Below are 17812 nucleotides of genomic sequence, written 5' to 3' on the forward strand. Positions count from 1 at the left end.
TCTTGGAATATCTCTCTCTCTCTCTCACTCACACACACACACACACACACACACACACACACACACACACACACACACACACACACACACACACACACACACACACACACACACACACACACACACACACACACACACACACACACACACACACACACACACACACACACACTGGCCAGGACAGGAGAACCCCAGTGAGGTTTATCCTTTACATGTTAGCAGTCCAAAATAAGCAGTGGGATGCCAGCCTGAGTGACAGAGCTCTGAAGGGAACCGTTTGACCCCATTATCCAGTCCTGGATAAGGAGCTGGCCCCGCCCAGTCCTGCTCAGAGGAAAAACCCAAGAGTGTAGGCTACTAGGACTGGGGCACTATGAAAAGAAAGAGTCAAGAAGCGTCAGTGTTGGAAATGGCCAAAGACAACTTGGTTGTCCGTCTAACCAGCCGAGATCTGAACCCGAGTCTCCCACGGGAGGAACCAACCAACCAATCTTAACCATTAGACCAAGAGGACAGTTCCACCACACTTGTGTTGATGGACGGGGTAGGCATGGTGTTGACTTCTAACATGGATGTCTCCCTTCCCTGAGTCATATTAAACTTGGTAAATAAAATCTGTGAAAGACTGGGAGACATAAAACACGGGAATCACATGAACACCAGTAATACTCTACCAAGCCCCAATCAATATCTGAATGTCAAATCAAAAGTCACGGGTGGATAAAAATGCTACCTTTCCTGTTATTTAGGTTGCTGGGAAAATAACTTGAATGTCCCTGGCTACTTCAAAGTGGATCATATTTCTGGTTCTGAACTGAATGTTCTGATCATAATGCCAGGATGTATTTTCTGGTAACAAAAGGAAACAAGATGATGCTGTGAAAGAGAGTAGAGTGATCAGAAACATTCAGTTCAGAACCAGAAATATGATCTACTTTGAAGTAGCCAGGGACATTCAAGTTATTTTCCCAGCAACCTAAATAACAGGAAAGGTAGCATGTTTGTCTCCCCATGACTTTTCATTTGACATTCAAGATATTGATGGCCCTTGTTATTTTACAGAATGATGGCCAACTTTATTGCACTTGATTAAAACCTTTACCACAGTCACAAGAGGACCAAACGCTGGTCAGGTCGCCGCCTCGTCATGATCAAATGGGGTAATTGATAGTGACCGCTCCCCTCCCAGGTCTGTGGAAGCGTATTAGAGAAGGAGCAGGATGGTAATAACAGTGTGTTAGAGCTAGCCTGGTTGCTGTCTCTGTTCAGTTATAACATTCCACTCTTTGACACTCCTGTGTGGGAAGGAGTGGAATGTTAGTTCTAAAGACTGGTACCCAGACTACATTAGATCAGGGGAGGTATGGTAACAACAGTGGGAGCTCAGGTATAAATCATTAAAGGCTTTCCTGTTTCAAAACAGTCTGATTTAGCGTCATGACCTCCATGGCAACACTCAAACTCAGAGGGGGTTCCTCTCTAACTAGGAGGAAGTGGCCGATCAGGATCAGCTTGCCATTAACCAACCAAACCCATATCCTGCACAATGAAGAGGCAGGATGACTAACACTAGCACTGCTAGAAGGCCAACCCCATGCCAGGCGGGACACAACCTCCCCTGTCTATTAATGTCTCCTAAAAAGCTAGGAATTACTCTGCTAATATCCACCCCACCCAAATGGCACCCTATTCCCTAGTGCACTACTTTTTACAGGCCCTGAATCTAGGAGTTGGACAGTCAGACCGACAGGTAGACAGGTGATGGTGGATCTATGATCTGTTGTTTCTTTGAAGAGGCTGTTCTGACCACTGATTTAAATAAAGAACACATTATCTATCTATATAGTTCTGGCTCAGTGTACAGAGGAAGGGACTTCATATCGTCTAATTCAACACACATTTATCACTCTGGGAGAGTGAGAGAGACGTCCACATGTTCATGTAGAGTTTATGAATGGGTGTGTTTGGATCAAATTGGCTTTTGACAACCGTTCAGCACAGAGCTGATTCGGGATGGAGTCAGTCAGCTCTGCAATAAGTTACAACACACTTTGTGAAGGACAATGGCAAACAAACAAGAGTGTTGAAAATAGTGTTAATCCAGCAATAGTCATACACACGAGTCATTTAGCATCTCTAAATGATATTAGATGAAATAAATGATCCATCTTCTCCCAACGCTTGAAAATCACTCACTTTATTTTAGCAGGTCTTTATTCTGTGGTATTGGTTGTGTTAAAGTTAACATGAGGTAAAAACAAACATATTCATCATTACTGTTCCCAGCCGTCACGACAGTATTCTAGCTAGTCAGGTAACTGATGCAAAATACAGTTAGTATTACTTGATCTTGCAGTATAAAGTGTCCATTCCATTTGACTGTCCCGTCGCCCGAGAGCTGCATCAACGCGGTGGGATCCACTTCCAGAACTATAGCTCTTCTTCTAATAGCTGTTGTCCATTTCAGTCAAGGTCAACCTACAGTAGACCACTGACCATAGGCTCTAAGTATCAAACATCTGATCTAGAGTCAGGTCTCTCCTGTCCATGTAATTGTTTTAAATTGTGATCTAAAAGGTCAAACTGATCCTAAATCCGCACTCCTACTCTGAGAAACACCAGAACATCAACTCTCACTCGGAAGAATATACATCATTACAAAAACCAATGAACCCCATACTGAGTTTAGTGAGAGCGCTCCATCTCGTGGAGAGTTTAAACACTGCAGCAGTATAGGACGTCTCCCGTCTGATCATCGTATGAGACAGTTTGTAATACCAAGGCTTTTCTTTTCTTAGCTCTTCTTTTGTGATAGCAAAGTGTGTTCCTGTACAGTTTAAAGTGTAATAGATTTGAATAAGTGTCATAGTTGTCTTCGTAGATGGTCTCGGAAATAATACTCAACATGTTCATTAAAATAACAATCAATAAAAAGTGCTACTGTACTACATTAACAACCATATTATTTCCCCTCATAAAAATATTAATACTATTACTCTGTGTTGGTTTCTTCACACGCACACCCTCCTGAACACTGACTGACTTCAAGATACTAGACCTTCTTGTTGGTTAATAGAAACTAACTATTGCACCAGCCTGCTCTGACCAAATCTTTTCACACTACCAAGCCAAGCTCAGCTAGTCTGGTTACCCATCATATCCACCATAGTTACTGGAACGTGCTGGAAAGGACATTATGAAAACAACGTATGCAAGCCAGCACAGTACTGGGCCTGGTTTCCCGATATCGATGGAATGGAATTTAGGCTTCCGAGTGTTTTAACGATGCATCTTTCCTACAACAGCCGAAGATGTAACGCCACGCAGAGAGAACGTTCGCTAAGTGTGTCGATACTGACAAGATTGAAACCGAGCACTGCTCTCGGATCAGGATTCCACAATACTGACAACAGATCAGCTTGTACGAATGCAAATATTGAGACGGCTTTTTCTAACGCTTACCCTTTAATAAATACACTAAATCAAGATTTGACACATCATGAAATATATAGAGGCATAAATTACAGACGGTAGCCAAATAGATAAATAAAACTCATTGAAATATAGGCCTATGTAGACTATACCGTAGGTAGGATATTTATATCTGAATGCAGTCATATAGGTTTTCATTTTAAGCATCATTTTATCCTTTGGTTGTTTCTAATGCATAGACATCGGCAGCTTTATATTTGTAGTCAACATCGTTGTGAAGTTATCGGTCGTCACAGAGAGACGGATAAGCATCTTGATTCTATGTTTAGTGGAAGGGGAAAATAACACTAGCTGTTCTAGGAGTGATCTGAGGCAGGCGGTAAATAACAAGCGGTTTCAAGTGCAACTTCAGTAAGGATGGCTTTGGAAAACAGGTCAGAGATCCAACAATGCTCCTACAAAGGTTCTAACTATGAACTCAGCCTTAAGATGCTGTTGGGAAACGGGGCCTGGTTCAGCACGATAGTGTGAAAAGGTCTGTTTATCTGTCCTCTCCAGTAGAAGGATAACGTGATTGACCTTGTGAGAGTCGGTTGGTTTGTTTCTCTGTGTGGCAGCTGCAGTGTAGCCTGGTGGTAGACATGGTGAGCACAGCATTCAGTCTGGCTCAACCAGGCGTGCTGCAGCATGTCCCCTGGCCCTGTCCCCTCAGCCCTTCCAGTCCCAGGGGATGCACAAGTCCCCGTCCTGCATGACAGAGTAGAAGTGGGAGACCTCCACCCGGAGGCCCTCCATGAGTGGGGAGCGTTCCTCCAGCAACCGCCTGCAGCAGGGGATCATCTGGTTGTGTCTGACACTGGGCTCCTTGGACAGATTGCTCAGGGCCAGACCCTCCAGGCAGTGGAGCAGTACCTCCTCCTCCTCCGCCTGCAGCCTGGGGGACGGACACAGGTCAGGGTCACACACAGACAGAGAGAGAGATAATCAATACAACAATGTACACAGACATGTAGGAAGTAGGAGGGCAGGAAGACAAGGCTGACAGAGACACTCACTGGTTCCGGTGTTTGATTCGTTGTCGGGCCTCCCAGGCCATGCTCTGGAGGAATGTCTGTAGTCTGCTAGGCTCACAGGTGGCTGGGATGACGAAGTGACCCATCTCATGCAGGCTGGGGCTGGAGCGGTCACTGGGACAAAACACCACAGGTACATCATCAGTGGCCGGGGAATCTCTCACATGCCTCTACACCAGGGTTCCCCTATAGGCAGCCCGCCGGTGATTTCATTTGGTCCTCCAAGTTCTTTGAGCAAAATAAATCAATAATAATTAAAAACGTTTTTGGGAATTGTTGTTGTTGGACATAAAAGACTAAAATCAAAGAAATTTGCTCAACGTGATTTTAATTTAGGAAATCTGTTCCCAAGTATTCCCACACATTAATAGCGAGGCTTATGTGATCCTATCCCAATGTAATCAAGGTTTGAAATGATTCTGCTTTTGTCAAATACTATATCTGTTTGGGATCCAAATAATTTCTAACTATGTTCCGGCCATCAGGAAAAGTCGGCTCACGGCTAAATGTATACTGAACAAAAATGTAAACGCAACATGCAAAGTGTTGGCCCCATGTTTCAGGAGCTGAAAAAGATTCCAGAAAATGTTCCATATGCACAAAAAGCTTATTTCTCTAAAATGTTGTGCACACATTTGTTTACATCCCTGTTAGTAAGCATTTCTCTTTTGCCAAGATAATCCATCCACCTGACAGGTGTGGAATATTAAGAAACTGATTAAACAGCATGATCATTACACAAGTGCACCTTGTGCTGGGGACAATAAAATGTGCAGTTTTGTCACAACACAATGCCACAGATGTCTCAAGTTGAGGGAGCATGCAATTGGCATGCCCAGGATCTCCACATCCGGCATTTTTACATGCACCATCCACCTGGACAGCTGATGAAACTGTGGAGTATTTTTGTCTGTAATAAAGCCCTTTTGCGGGGAAAAACTCATTCCGATTGGCTGGGCCTGGCTCTCCAGTGGGTGGGCCGGGCTCCCAACTGGCTGGGCCTATGCCCTCCCAGGCCCACCCATGACTGTGCCCCTGCCCAGTCATGTGAAATCCATAGATTAGGGCCTAATACATTTATTTCAATTGACTGATTTCCTGATATGAACTCAGTAAAACCATTGAAATTGTTGCATGTTGCGTTAATATTTTTGTTCAGTGTAATTGGGGACCCCCACTCTACAGACTGGTATTACAGTAGCATCAAAATCACACCCTTGAACAGCAATGTGCTGCATAAACAGAGTATTTTGGCCCACTGGTAGACAGTCGGGTACGCGGTAGACAGTCGGGTACGCGGTAGACAGTCGGGTACGCGGTAGACAGTCGGGTACGTGTTCTGGGTGGATAGGGAAGTCTCTCTTACTTCTCCAGGGTCATGGCCAGGCCTTGCAGGCTCCTGGGATGCAGGGCTAGGCGTCGGGCCAGTAGTCTCTTATGGAAGGTGTTGAGGATGCTGAAGTGTTCCTCTATAGGCTGTACAGGTCCCAGTCTCTCTATGTCAATCACCTGAATACCTCCCAACACATGGCTGATCCTCTCCTTCAGCCACTCTGTCTGCTGGTGCAGGCTACGGTAGCTAGGGAGACTCACAAACAGCTAGGACACATGTACACACGCACACACAAACAAACATGGAACATGAGCAACAGGAAAATAAAAAAGACTGGTAACTTTTCCAGCTGAAATGTAACATGTACCTTACTTTTGTCCATTGGTGATGAACATCCATTGTTCCCAGCATCACATGACCTGAGGCATTCATCCCTGATTGGTCAGTGAATATTATAGTGTGTCCTAAAATAAAATAAGGAATGGATAAAGTAATTTACCATACATCATTTTAATTCACTCATCATTCTCTGTCAGTCAGGACATCTTTCAAAATGTCAACAGAATAGAACAATTCAAGCCCACTCTTAAGACATAAAGAGCCTTATTGACTCTCTTCCAGGTGTGTATACCTCGCAGGTTGAGCACAGCCTCAGGGTTCTGCTGGGAGAGACGGCTCAGACTCTGGAGCTGACAGCATCTGTGAGTCACTCCCCAGCTGCGCTGCCACCTGCAGGAGGGAGGAGGTATTGTCCTCAGATCAGGTGTTCAAGTGGAAGCAGAGGTCGCCAGTCGTGATGTAACAACAGGAGGAGGCTCAAAGTCTCCAGAACATTGATAATACGTTACTTTGGAATGACATTGACCACCTTCTGTTGTACCGCAGGCCAGTAGAACCCAGTCAAACAGTAACTCAAACATGCACCCTATGAAGCTGAAGGGTCCATGCACTTAACTTCATAGGACCAGCACTTTGCATCAGAGTCATGTTGTATTCGGTGCAGGTGACAATTCCATTTTCTATCTGTATGGGAGTTGGTGCACTTAATGAAACTCACCAATGTTTTCATCTTCTATCATAATGGAATAGCTGTTGTTCAGAGTGCTGATGATTACCTGATATCTTCCAAGGCAAATTTCTGACACAATTCCTTCTTGAGTCTCTTCAGCTCCTCCCGTCGAGGGACACTGGCATTCTGCTTGTTCGTAGCCTCCTTCTCATGGTTTCTCAGCCACAAGCTGCAGCAGAAAGACAACTCTTCAGACAGACCAATGGCTCGCTTGTAGAGCATGTCACTTCTCTCAAGGCGTGAGTGGAATGAGCCAACTAGAAGAATGCAAGTACACAGGCAGTGACGAAGACAGCAAGATCATTTGTTTCTTTTTAAACCCGTCTTCGGAATGCATCTGTGAATGAGTTGACAGTTAAAAAGTGATCAAGCTAAAGCGATGCTAATGTCTAATGTGTCATTCTACATACATAAGAAGTTAGCGTTTGCTTTGGCTAGGTAGTCATTATACAGTACCTTAGTGTGGGCTCTACTTTCTTGGCCTGCTCCAGCTCCTGCTCTGGGTCTCTGAAGCCAGTGAAGCTGTAGTAGCTTTTGTCCCATTTGATGGGTCTGTAGAAAGGGTTCCCATGCCCAGCCACTGGCTGCCGGCTCTTGGGTGACTCTGAGCTGGCCTTGAGTCCCTTCATGTGCTCTGTGGACAGACTGCAGGACTTCAACACGTCCATTACGGTGGTCAGGACATCCTTGGTCTGCAGAGTGAAGCTGACCGAACGGAACCCTGGGAAATGTAGTCAAATGTATTCAAATTATGCATTCCAAATGTCCAAATTGCACCATGTTTTCTATATAGTGCACTACATTTAACCAGGGTGCATAGGGTGTCATTTGGAATGCATAATACTCACTCTCTCAGAGGAAACGGTATGAAAAAAACAAATGATCAAGAAACACCAATACTGTATAGTCTATATTTTACACAGGCTAAAAGGACGTTACCATGGGGAAGGATGTCTTTCTGAATGTCTTCCTTGTCCTTTATTTCTCTGACATAAAAGGTGAGCTTTGTTGGTTGGACTGAGCGGGTCCCCGGTTTCTGAAGGTTTTCCAAATAACCACTGAGTCTCTTGAGGGAATTTTCATTCACTTCCTGAAGAGAATTACACAAAGAACGTTTTGATTGGCAATTCCACAATAACAGAATGATTCTGAGGCTCATATTTTTCACTTTAAAATGTCAAACAAAAAACAATGAACGCAAAGTTAAACAAACCATACAACTCTATGCACAAGGACTACTTTTAACAATTACCATTGAAAATGTTACAAAAACACATTTACTTGAATAACAGTGCAGATGCAAAGTTTGGTAACAGAATGACGGTTTGTGCTGCATCTACACTGTTCTTCAAGTAAATGTGTTTTTGTAAAATGTTAAATGGATATTGTTAAGTCACCATGGAATTGCCCTACGACATAATTCTATGATACATGGACATTATTGCTCTTTTAGCCTACAACAGGACATAATCATTCACCCTTTCCCTGGGATGCTGGCCAAAGAAGTCTGGATGCACTGCAAAGTAGAAAGGTCTCAGTGCATTGATAGCATCTGCCCCTGAAAGAGCTCTCTGATGGACCAAATGTGCTGCGACATGTCTGTTCCCCACTCTGGAAAAACAACATGGACCAGAGAGTGAGGATAAAGGGTTGTCACCATGAAGTCCAAAGGGTCTCCCAAACTCAGCCCCCCCAGTGCACGTTTTGGTTTCTGCCGCACCACTTTTCCAAAACTGGGTCCTGGGGCCCCCCTGGGTGCATGTTTTGGTTTTCCCCCTAGCACTACACAGCTGATTGAAATGGTAAAAGCTTGATGATGAGTTGGTTATTTGAATCAGCTGTGTAGTGCCTGGGCAAAAACCAAAACATGCACCCAGGGAGGCCCCAGCACCGAGTTTAGGATTACATCACTAACAGTGGCCCTTTTCACAAAATCAACTCTGAGTGCAGGTGATGATGTAAATATGATAATGTAAGTACTATAGTGGGTTACTTACCTCATGGCACTTCGCAGGAGAGAGGCCACAGACATAGCTGTAGCTAGGTCTACCTGGACACCATCAAATCACTGACTTGTGACATCCACAGGTGTTGATTCTCTCCTGTTGATGAAATAGCTTACAGATTATGAGCTGACTGGCTAACTGGTCCAAACTGACACATCTTAATAAAGATTGTAGTAGCATTTATACTACAGCAGTAGCTAGCCAGCTAAGCCTTGGTTTGTGGGGCAAACTCAATAGGTCTTATTTACAGTATATCTGGCATTCACAGGACTAGCCTAAGGCAAGGCCAAGGGGACATATTGGAAAACACTCCAAACAACAACGCTATCAAATCGTATGGCTTGCAAGTTCATCCTGTTTATTCCAGCACAAAACTGAGACTTGTTATAACTAACAGAAAATCACAACAACAAACAGGTTCAGCTAGTTTACCCACCTAGCTAGCTTCCTTGCTGTGAGCTGAACATAAGCAACCACATGTCGATAAGTGTTTGGCTCGGGAATTTATCAAAATGAATGGCTACAGATTACCTTCTAAAGACTGCATTGCTGAATTGGTAACATGGCAGTGAATTTTTTTACATAGATTTTGAGTCCAATGTCAGCTAGTGGTCCATTCACAGCAACCAGACAGACAAAAGCAATCGCACTACTATACTAAAGCATCGATAGCTCTGATATGGACGTTTAATGACCTCTGCTGGTGAGTTTAGAAAGCTACAAGCAATATCTCGCTCATCATTGCACCTCTTCTAAACGCAGTCCAAATTCAGTTTTTTCTATATTTTGTATGATATTTTACAACAACAGCAGATGAAACTAACACCGTAAAAGAGTGATAAAATGTGATCAGAAGTTATTTCCTGATAGTTGCTGGTTGAAACTACAATCTACACAGGACCTTCTAATCAGCAGGTTTTTGCATGGGTGAAGTTTCGTTTTTCCATGGTGACATCAGGCGTAAATGAGTTAATAGACCAATAACAAAGATAGTTCCAAACCTCTCTGCCAATAACAGCTAGTTTTTGGGTTTTCCCCTCCCCACTCAGACCACTATGTCCTAGTAAAAATATTGCTTGAGAAACAGTTTTTTGCTAAAAAAAAACATTTTTGTTTATTTTTGACCATTTTAATGGAAATCTATTACATTAAGGTTAATACCCAGACATGATTTGATATTGATATAAAAACGGCTGTATTGGATCTTTAACCAATGTCAGATTCTGATGGATCATGAATGTTCATTTTCTTCACCCACAAAATTATTTTTTGACACGTTCCTTACTGCCTTTCTTTGGCTTGTTTCTTAAACGTCACATTTTCCCTCCAGTCCAGGTTGTCTATTTGCAGCAAACCCCTTTTGTGCTTCATCATACCTGTGAATTACAGGAGGCTGCTGAGGGGAGAATGGCTCATAATAATGGCCAGAACGGAGCTAATGGAATGGCATCGAACACCTGAAAACCATGTGTTTGATATCATTCCAGTGATTCCACTCCAGTCATTACTAGTAGTGGGAAAAGTACTCAATTGTCATACTTGAGTAAAAGTAAACATAACTTAATAGAAAATGACTCAAGTAAAAGTGAAAGTCATCCAGTAAAATACTACTTGAGAAAAGACTAAAAATATTTGGTTTTAAATATACACTGCTCAAAAAAATAAAGGGAACACTTAAACAACACAATGTAACTCCAAGTCAATCACACTTCTGTGAAATCAAACTGTTCACTTAGGAAGCCACACTGATTGACAATACATTTCACATGCTGTTGTGGAAATGGAATAGACAACAGGTGGAAATTATAGGCAATTAGCAAGACACCCCCAATAAAGGAGTGGTTCTGCAGGTGGGGACCACAGACCACTTCTCAATTCCTATGCTTCCTGGCTGATGTTTTGGTCACTTTTGAATGCTGGCGGTGCTTTCACTCTAGTGGTAGCATGAGACGGAGTCTACAACCCACACAAGTGGCTCAGGTAGTGCAGCTCATCAAGGATGGCACATCAATGCGATCTGTGGCAAGAAGGTTTGCTGTGTTTGTCAGCGTAGTGTCCAGAGCATGGAGGCGCTACCAGGAGACAGGCCAGTACATCAGGAGATGTGGAGGAGGCCGTAGGAGGGCAACAACCCAGCAGCAGGACCGCTACCTCCGCCTTTGTGCAAGGAGGAGCAGGAGAAGCACTGCCAGAGCCCTGCAAAATGACTTCCAGCAGGCCACAAATGTGCATGTGTCTGCTCAAACGGTCAGAAACAGACTCCATGAGGGTGGTATGAGGGCCCGACGTCCACAGGTGGGGGTTGTGCTTACAGCCCAACACCATGCAGGACGTTTGGCATTTGCCAGAGAACACCAAGATTGGCAAATTTGCCACTGGTGCCCTGTGCTCTTCACAGATGAAAGCAGGTTCACACTGAGCACGTGACAGACGTGACAGAGTCTGGAGACGCCGTGGAGAACGTTCTGCTGCCTGCAACATCCTCCAGCATGACCGGTTTGGCGGTGGGTCAGTCATGGTGTGGGGTGGCATTTCTTTGGGGGGCCGCACAGCCCTCCATGTGCTCGCCAGAGGTAGCCTGACTGCCATTAGGTACCGAGATGAGATCCTCAGACCCCTTGTGAGACCATATGCTGGTGCGGTTGGCCCTGGGTTCCTCCTAATGCAAGACAATGCTAGACCTCATGTGTCTGGAGTGTGTCAGCAGTTCCTGCAAGAGGAAGGCATTGATGCTATGGACTGGCCCGCCCGTTCCCCAGACCTGAATCCAATTGAGCACATCTGGGACATCATGTCTCACTCCATCCACCAACGCCACATTGCACCACAGACTGTCCAGGAGTTGGCGGATGCTTTAGTCCAGGTCTGGGAGGAGATCCCTCAGGAGACCATCCGCCACCTCATCAGGAGCATGCCCAGGCGTTGTAGGGAGGTCATACAGGCACGTGGAGGCCACACACACTACTGAGCCTCATTTTGACTTGTTTTAATGACATTACATCAAAGTTGGATCAGCCTGTAGTGTGGTTTTCCACTTTAATTTTGAGTGTGACTCCAAATCCAGACCTCCATGGGTTGATAAATTGGATTTCCATTGATTATTTTTGTGTGATTTTGTTGTCAGCACATTCAACTATGTAAAGAAAAAAGTATTTAATAAGATTATTTCTTTCATTCAGATCTAGGATGTGTTGTTTAAGTGTTCCCTTTATTTTTTTGAGCAGTATAATTAAGTATCAAAAGTAAATAGAATTGCTAAAATGTACTTAAGTATCAAAAGTATAAGTATAAATCATTCCAACTTAATTATACTAAGCAAACCAGACGTTTTTTTTATTTTTATTGACGGGTAGCCAGGGGCAAACTCTTGCCATATCAGAGGCAGTAGGGATGACCAGGGATGTTCTCTTGATAAGTGTGTGAATTGGACCATTTTCCTGTCAAAATGTAACGAGTACTTTTGGGTGCCGAGGAGTAAAAAGTACATTATTTTCTTTAGGAATGTAGTGAAGTAAAGGTAAAAGTTGCCAAAAATACAAATAGTAAGGTACAGATACCCCCAAAAAACGACTTATGTAGCACTTTAAAGTATTTTTACTTCAGCACTTTACACCACAGGTCCTTACCACAAGCCCTTTCTCCCCAATTAAGGTGCCACCAACTCCTGTGCTGTGAATACCAATGGATTACATTCGTGGTCAAGTGCTTGTAAAATAAATCTATTTGGTTTGCTAAGTATTATAGGGTATTAAGACATTAGCAAAAATATATTTTCATATACCCAAATGGAACAATATAACATGTAATGTTCAAAATGTAATCTATTTTACAATTCAACATCAATTTTTATAAAGTAATAAATTGCATAATATATATTCTAAGAGTAGCGTATGTTTTCTTCCTCATTACACATTTGACAATACAGTGTATCCTCCATAGAGATAAAACAATTGTATTCCCAAATCAGGCCATAGGATGCATACCTCCTACATTAGGAATGTGTAATTCACCACAACACACTATGTATGAGGTGTTTCCACATTTACCAAACACATACACTACCGGTCAAAAGTTTTAGAACACCTACTCATTCAAGGGTTTTCTTAATCTTTACTATTTTCTACATTGTAGAATAATAGTGAAGACATCAAAACTATGAAATAACAAATATGGAATCATAGTAACCAAAAAAGTGTTAAACAAATCAAAATATATTGTCATCACCCTTTGCCTTGATGACAGCTTTGCACACTCTTGGCATTCTCTCAACCAGATTCATGAGGTAGTCACCTGGAATGCATTTCAATTAACAGGTGTGCCTTGTTAAAAGTTAATTTGTGGAATTTCTTTCCTTCTTTAAGCCAAACAGTTGTGTTGTGACAAGGTAGGGGGATACAGAAGATAGCTTTATTTGGTAAAACACCAAGTCCATATTATGACAAGATCAGCTCAAATAAGCAAAGAGAAATGACAGTCCATCATTACTTTAAATCATGAAAGTCAATATGGAACATTTCAAGAACTTTGAAAGTTTCTTCAAGTGCAGTTGCAAAAACCATCTAGCGCTATGATGAAACTAGCTCTCATGAGGAACACAATAGGAATGGAAGGCCCAGAGTTACCTCTGCTGCAGAAGATAAGTTCATTAGAGTTACCAGCCTCAGAAATTGCAGCCCAAATAAATGCTTCACAGAGTTCAAGTAAGAGACACATCTCAACATCAACTGTTCAGAGGAGACTGTGCAAATCAGGCCTTCATGGTCGATTTGCTGCAAAGAAACGACTACTAAAGGGCACCAATAGCAAGAAGAGACTTGCTTGGGCCAAGAAACAAGAGCAATGGACATTAGACCGGAGGAAATTTGTCCTTTGGTCTGGAGTCCAAATTTGAGATTTTTGGTTCCAACCACCGTGTCTTTGTGAGACGCGGTGTCGGTGAACGGATGATCTCCGCAAGTGTATTTCCCACCATAAAGCATGGAGGAGGAGGTGTTATGGGGTGGGGGTGCTTTGCTGGTGACACTGTCTGTGATTTATTTAGAATTCAAGGTACACTTAGCCAGCATGGCTAACACAGCATTCTGCAGCGATACGCCTTCTCATCTGGTTGGGCTTAGTGGGATTATGATTTGTTTTTCAACAGGACAATGACCCAACACACCTACAGGCTGTGTAAGGGCTATTTCACCAAGAAGGAGAGTGATGGAGTGCTGCATCAGATGATCTGGCCTCCACAATCCCCCAACCTCAACCAAATTGAGATGGTTTGGGATGAGTCGGACCGCAGAATGAAGAAAAAGCAGCCAACAAGTGCTCAGCATATGTGGAAACTCCTTCAAGACTGTTGGAAAAGCATTTCAGGTGTTGCTGGTTGAGAGAATGCCAAGAGTGTGCAAAGCCATCATCAACGCAAAGAGTGGCTATTTGAAGAGTCTCAAATATAAAATATATTTTGATTTGTTTAACACTTCTTTGGTTACTACATGATGCCATATGTGTTATTTCATAGTTTTGATGTCTTCACTATTATTGTACAATGTAGAAAATAGTAAAATTAAGAAAAACCCTTGAATGAGTAGGTGTTCTAAAACTTTTGACCGGTAGTGGACAAGCTTGCAGGTCTTTGGGGATGGAATTTGGAAATTCTACTGCACGGGAACTTCAACTCTATATATATTTTATGATGAAATGGGTGTATGAATTATACGATTAATTTCCAATGTATCGTACAGTCTGAATGGAAATAATATTTACACAATAAAATACTCAAATAATTTGCAAAGATAATCAAATAAATGACAAGATACATAGATGTAGTTGTTCACATGTATCCTGCTTTATTATTGGAATAATGATGCAAAAACTAATTCACAATTGTACTTAAACACTTTCACTCACAAACTACCACCACACAATGAAAACATAACATTCGTTCCGTAACGAATAACAAATAAAAAGTCCTTTGATGAGTTTTAATAAAAGTATATAATATAAAGTGAAATAAAAGCAGCACAGAGGGATGCCAACAAAGCGTACTGATACTAAGACTGAGACTAACATCAAAATCCATTTTCAATTTAATCCCAGACAAAGGAATACACCCAGCCTTTCATTTGTCATGCTTTGTGGAGTATGAAATAATTTTTACATAACAAATTTTTGCTATCCTTCTTTTTTTACATCTGTTATTAGACAGTGGCAACGCGGAACACTAATGATTATGAACATGGTCTTTTGCCTGCTAATGCCTGCAATGCAGTGAAGAAAACGATATGACAACAATAACGTCTAATGTAACTGGCCCCTCTAACAGTACAACTGGCCCCAGCTTGGCCCCCCCCCCAGTTGAAATGGTCTAGAACCGCCACTGTTCCCATCACACTTGTTCAGAGAGGCACTGTCCTCTCTCTAGTTGTACTGTCTTATGCTCTGATAGTTCACTGATGTTGAATCCTAGTCCTAGTGTGCAGACACACAGAAACTGTCATAGGGCAAGTCAATACAATACAACTCTACTTTAATCACAATTGAGAATTAAACAATGGTGGTTATGCTTCGGACGATGCTCAAATCCTCCTCTTATGCCCCAGACACACAGTGGAATATTTAGTTTATTTGTAATTAACTTTGACTAGTCTGTTTTTGAAAGACATCCTCCACTAGTCTCGGCATGCATTTTGATCTGTCCTCCTGTGATCTGCTGCTGTGCCTTGCTGCCGGTGAGGGAGAGGGCTGGGCTCCGGGGCTTCGGTGCTGCGGACAGTGGGGTGTGACCCTGGTGTTGGGAAGAAGCCGTGTCTGGCACTATAGCGGCCTGATTCACAACACCAGCTGTCCTGCCCCACCAGAAGTCAGAGCTGGCTGGAGCTGTTCCTCCTGAGGCCCTGCATCCTCCTGCGTGGATCCTACAGCTCTCAGGGGCTGATCCACAGAGAACCTGGAAGTCTGATAAAAACAACAGCATCATTATTCATTCATTCATCAGTATTACAGTTATTATTACAGTAAACACTCATTCCTATTCAGTGCCATTCAGTTCATTTTTTAAATTTTATTTCACCTTTATTTAACCAGGTAGGCCAGTTGAGAACAAGTTCTCATTTACAACTGCGACCTGGCCAAGATAAAGCAAAGCAGTGCAACAAAAACAACAACACAGAGTTACACATAAACAAACGTACAGTCAATAACACAATAGAAAAATCTATGTACAGTGTGTGCAAATGTAGTAAGATTAGGGAGGTAAGGCAATAAATAGGCCATAGTGGCAAAAATAATTACAATAAAGTTTAGGTTAGACTGTATCACCACTTTAATAAACTGCTAACATGGCTACAAATGCAATGTCTAAACAATAAATACTTATCCAAATCTAGAGTGTAGTATTGGGTGTGAGGAGGTTCAGGTAAATTAGGGGCAGTCTTCAGATGTGGCAGATACTGTACCAACATGCAGAGTGGAGCAGAGGTTTCTATTTTAGAGTCTGGAAGTGTATTGAGGTCAAGTCAGAGATAGATGGAGCAGAGAATAACTGGGGACCACGACTGTAGTTCTCTATCCACCTCTGTTTACACTGGGTTTGGGATGGGGTGGACAAGTAAAATGATTGGGAGGGAGAGGTTTCACATAATGTGCAAATGTCCATTTATTTAGAGTGAAGTTTAGAAATCCAACTAGAGTCATTTGACTCAATTAAAGAGGCACTCCTGCTATTTTGGAACTTTTCCTGTTGAAAAACAATATCCCAACAATACAGTAATGTACACACACACACACACACACACACACACACACACACACACACACACACACACACACACACACACACACACACACACACACACACACACACACACACACACACACACACACAATGTTTTTTGGAGCAAAATGTAGTTTTTTCGACACAACTGAAAACTTCAAGGAGGTGGTCTGATGGTGCCCTCTGATGTCATCGCCCTCCCCCCTAGTGTGGGGGAACAATAGAGGAGTAATAGAGAACAGATGAGAAAGCCCCCCATACCCCACTTGTGCCATGTCATGATACCTGGACCACATATTGAGATGTACCTTTTGCTAAGTTAATCAGGTGATAAATGAGGGTAAAAGGAGACTGGAGTGCCACTTTAACGATGAGGGAGGTTATGCTACACAGGAAATGAGAATGAGAGACATCAACCAAAATCGCAGCAGACCCATTACAGAGAGATTTGGATAAGCTTTTTTGTCTGTGCTAATTTAATGATTCCCAGAGGAAGGTTTGGCTAACTGGCCTGGTTGTTATGCGGAGACATAGATGGAGAGAGAGAGAGACAGAGAGACGGAGACAGAGAGAGACGGGAGAGCGTACAGGAGAGAGAAAACATCTTGTGAATCATAGCTCCACCATCTCAGCCAACTGTGTTAAAGGAGCTAAGCCTCTGCAGCCTGTCTGGCACCACCCTGTGTGACAGAGGTCAGAAAGAGGACAGAGGTGCTGAGGCCATACTTAACTGGAACTTCCAGCGTGGAGCCAGAGCAGTAAAACAATGGCTCTTATTGGCTACTGCCGCATTGACTGTGGATAAAGACTGAGGCTATGTCCCAAATGGCACCCTATGTAGTAGTGCTCATACGGCTCTCGTCAAAAGTAGTGCGATATGTAGGGCTTAGGGTGCCATTTGGGATGCAGCTTGGGCAGATCGAGGGGACATCTTAAAAGGGCAATGTGACCACAGTGATTGATATATTGTTGCTCTGACTTTAATTCCATCCCACCATACAACTTAATCTCTTCTTGATAGACAGGCACAAACCATCAACAGATACATTCCATGATCCTCCTCAATGGATGCCATTTTGTGAAAACATGGTTGACATATTAATATGAAACTCACTCTAAAAGCCATCAAAATACACT

At 42.8% G+C, this 17812-nt stretch overlaps 1 protein-coding gene and 1 long non-coding RNA gene across 3 annotated transcripts in view; both read right to left on the bottom strand.

Moving 5' to 3' along the window:
• Nucleotides 1-2176: 2176 nt before the first annotated feature.
• Nucleotides 2177-9587, bottom strand: LOC106606067 (T-cell activation inhibitor, mitochondrial). 2 transcript variants are annotated; one of them, XM_014202150.2, is made up of 11 exons: nucleotides 9350-9587; nucleotides 8905-9009; nucleotides 8386-8518; nucleotides 7847-7997; nucleotides 7364-7628; nucleotides 6954-7076; nucleotides 6470-6567; nucleotides 6211-6302; nucleotides 5872-6104; nucleotides 4488-4619; nucleotides 2177-4366 (listed from the first exon to the last, which is right to left on the bottom strand). In XM_014202150.2, exons 2-11 carry the CDS (start codon nucleotides 8937-8939, stop codon nucleotides 4141-4143), a joined length of 1488 nt encoding a protein of 495 aa, XP_014057625.1. In that variant the 5' UTR covers nucleotides 8940-9009; nucleotides 9350-9587; the 3' UTR covers nucleotides 2177-4140. The 2 variants fall into 2 exon arrangements, with proteins under 2 accessions (XP_014057625.1, XP_014057626.1); XM_014202151.2 differs by having other exon boundaries at nucleotides 9445-9570.
• Nucleotides 9588-14727: 5140 nt separating this feature from the next.
• The window catches only part of LOC123727888 (uncharacterized), a 39023-nt gene continuing 35938 nt past the window's right edge, over nucleotides 14728-17812 (bottom strand). Inside the window, exon 3 of the long non-coding RNA XR_006759847.1 lies at nucleotides 14728-15858. This is a non-coding gene — a long non-coding RNA (uncharacterized lncRNA). The remainder of the gene's footprint in view (nucleotides 15859-17812) is intronic.

The sequence above is a fragment of the Salmo salar genome, chromosome ssa02, assembly GCF_905237065.1.
Source record: "Salmo salar chromosome ssa02, Ssal_v3.1, whole genome shotgun sequence".
Classification (NCBI taxonomy): domain Eukaryota; kingdom Metazoa; phylum Chordata; class Actinopteri; order Salmoniformes; family Salmonidae; genus Salmo; species Salmo salar.

Bases quoted from the DNA above. Each gene is read 5' to 3' on its own strand.
- LOC106606067 (XM_014202150.2), bottom strand. From the start codon at position 8,939: ATGTCTGTGGCCTCTCTCCTGCGAAGTGCCATGAG. The intron at 7,998-8,385 runs GTGAATGATTAT...AATTCTCTTCAG, and splicing joins GCCAGCATCCCAGGGAAAGG to GAAGTGAATGAAAATTCCCT. The intron at 7,077-7,363 runs GTACTGTATAAT...TTTCTGCTGCAG, and splicing joins AAAGTAGAGCCCACACTAAG to CTTGTGGCTGAGAAACCATG.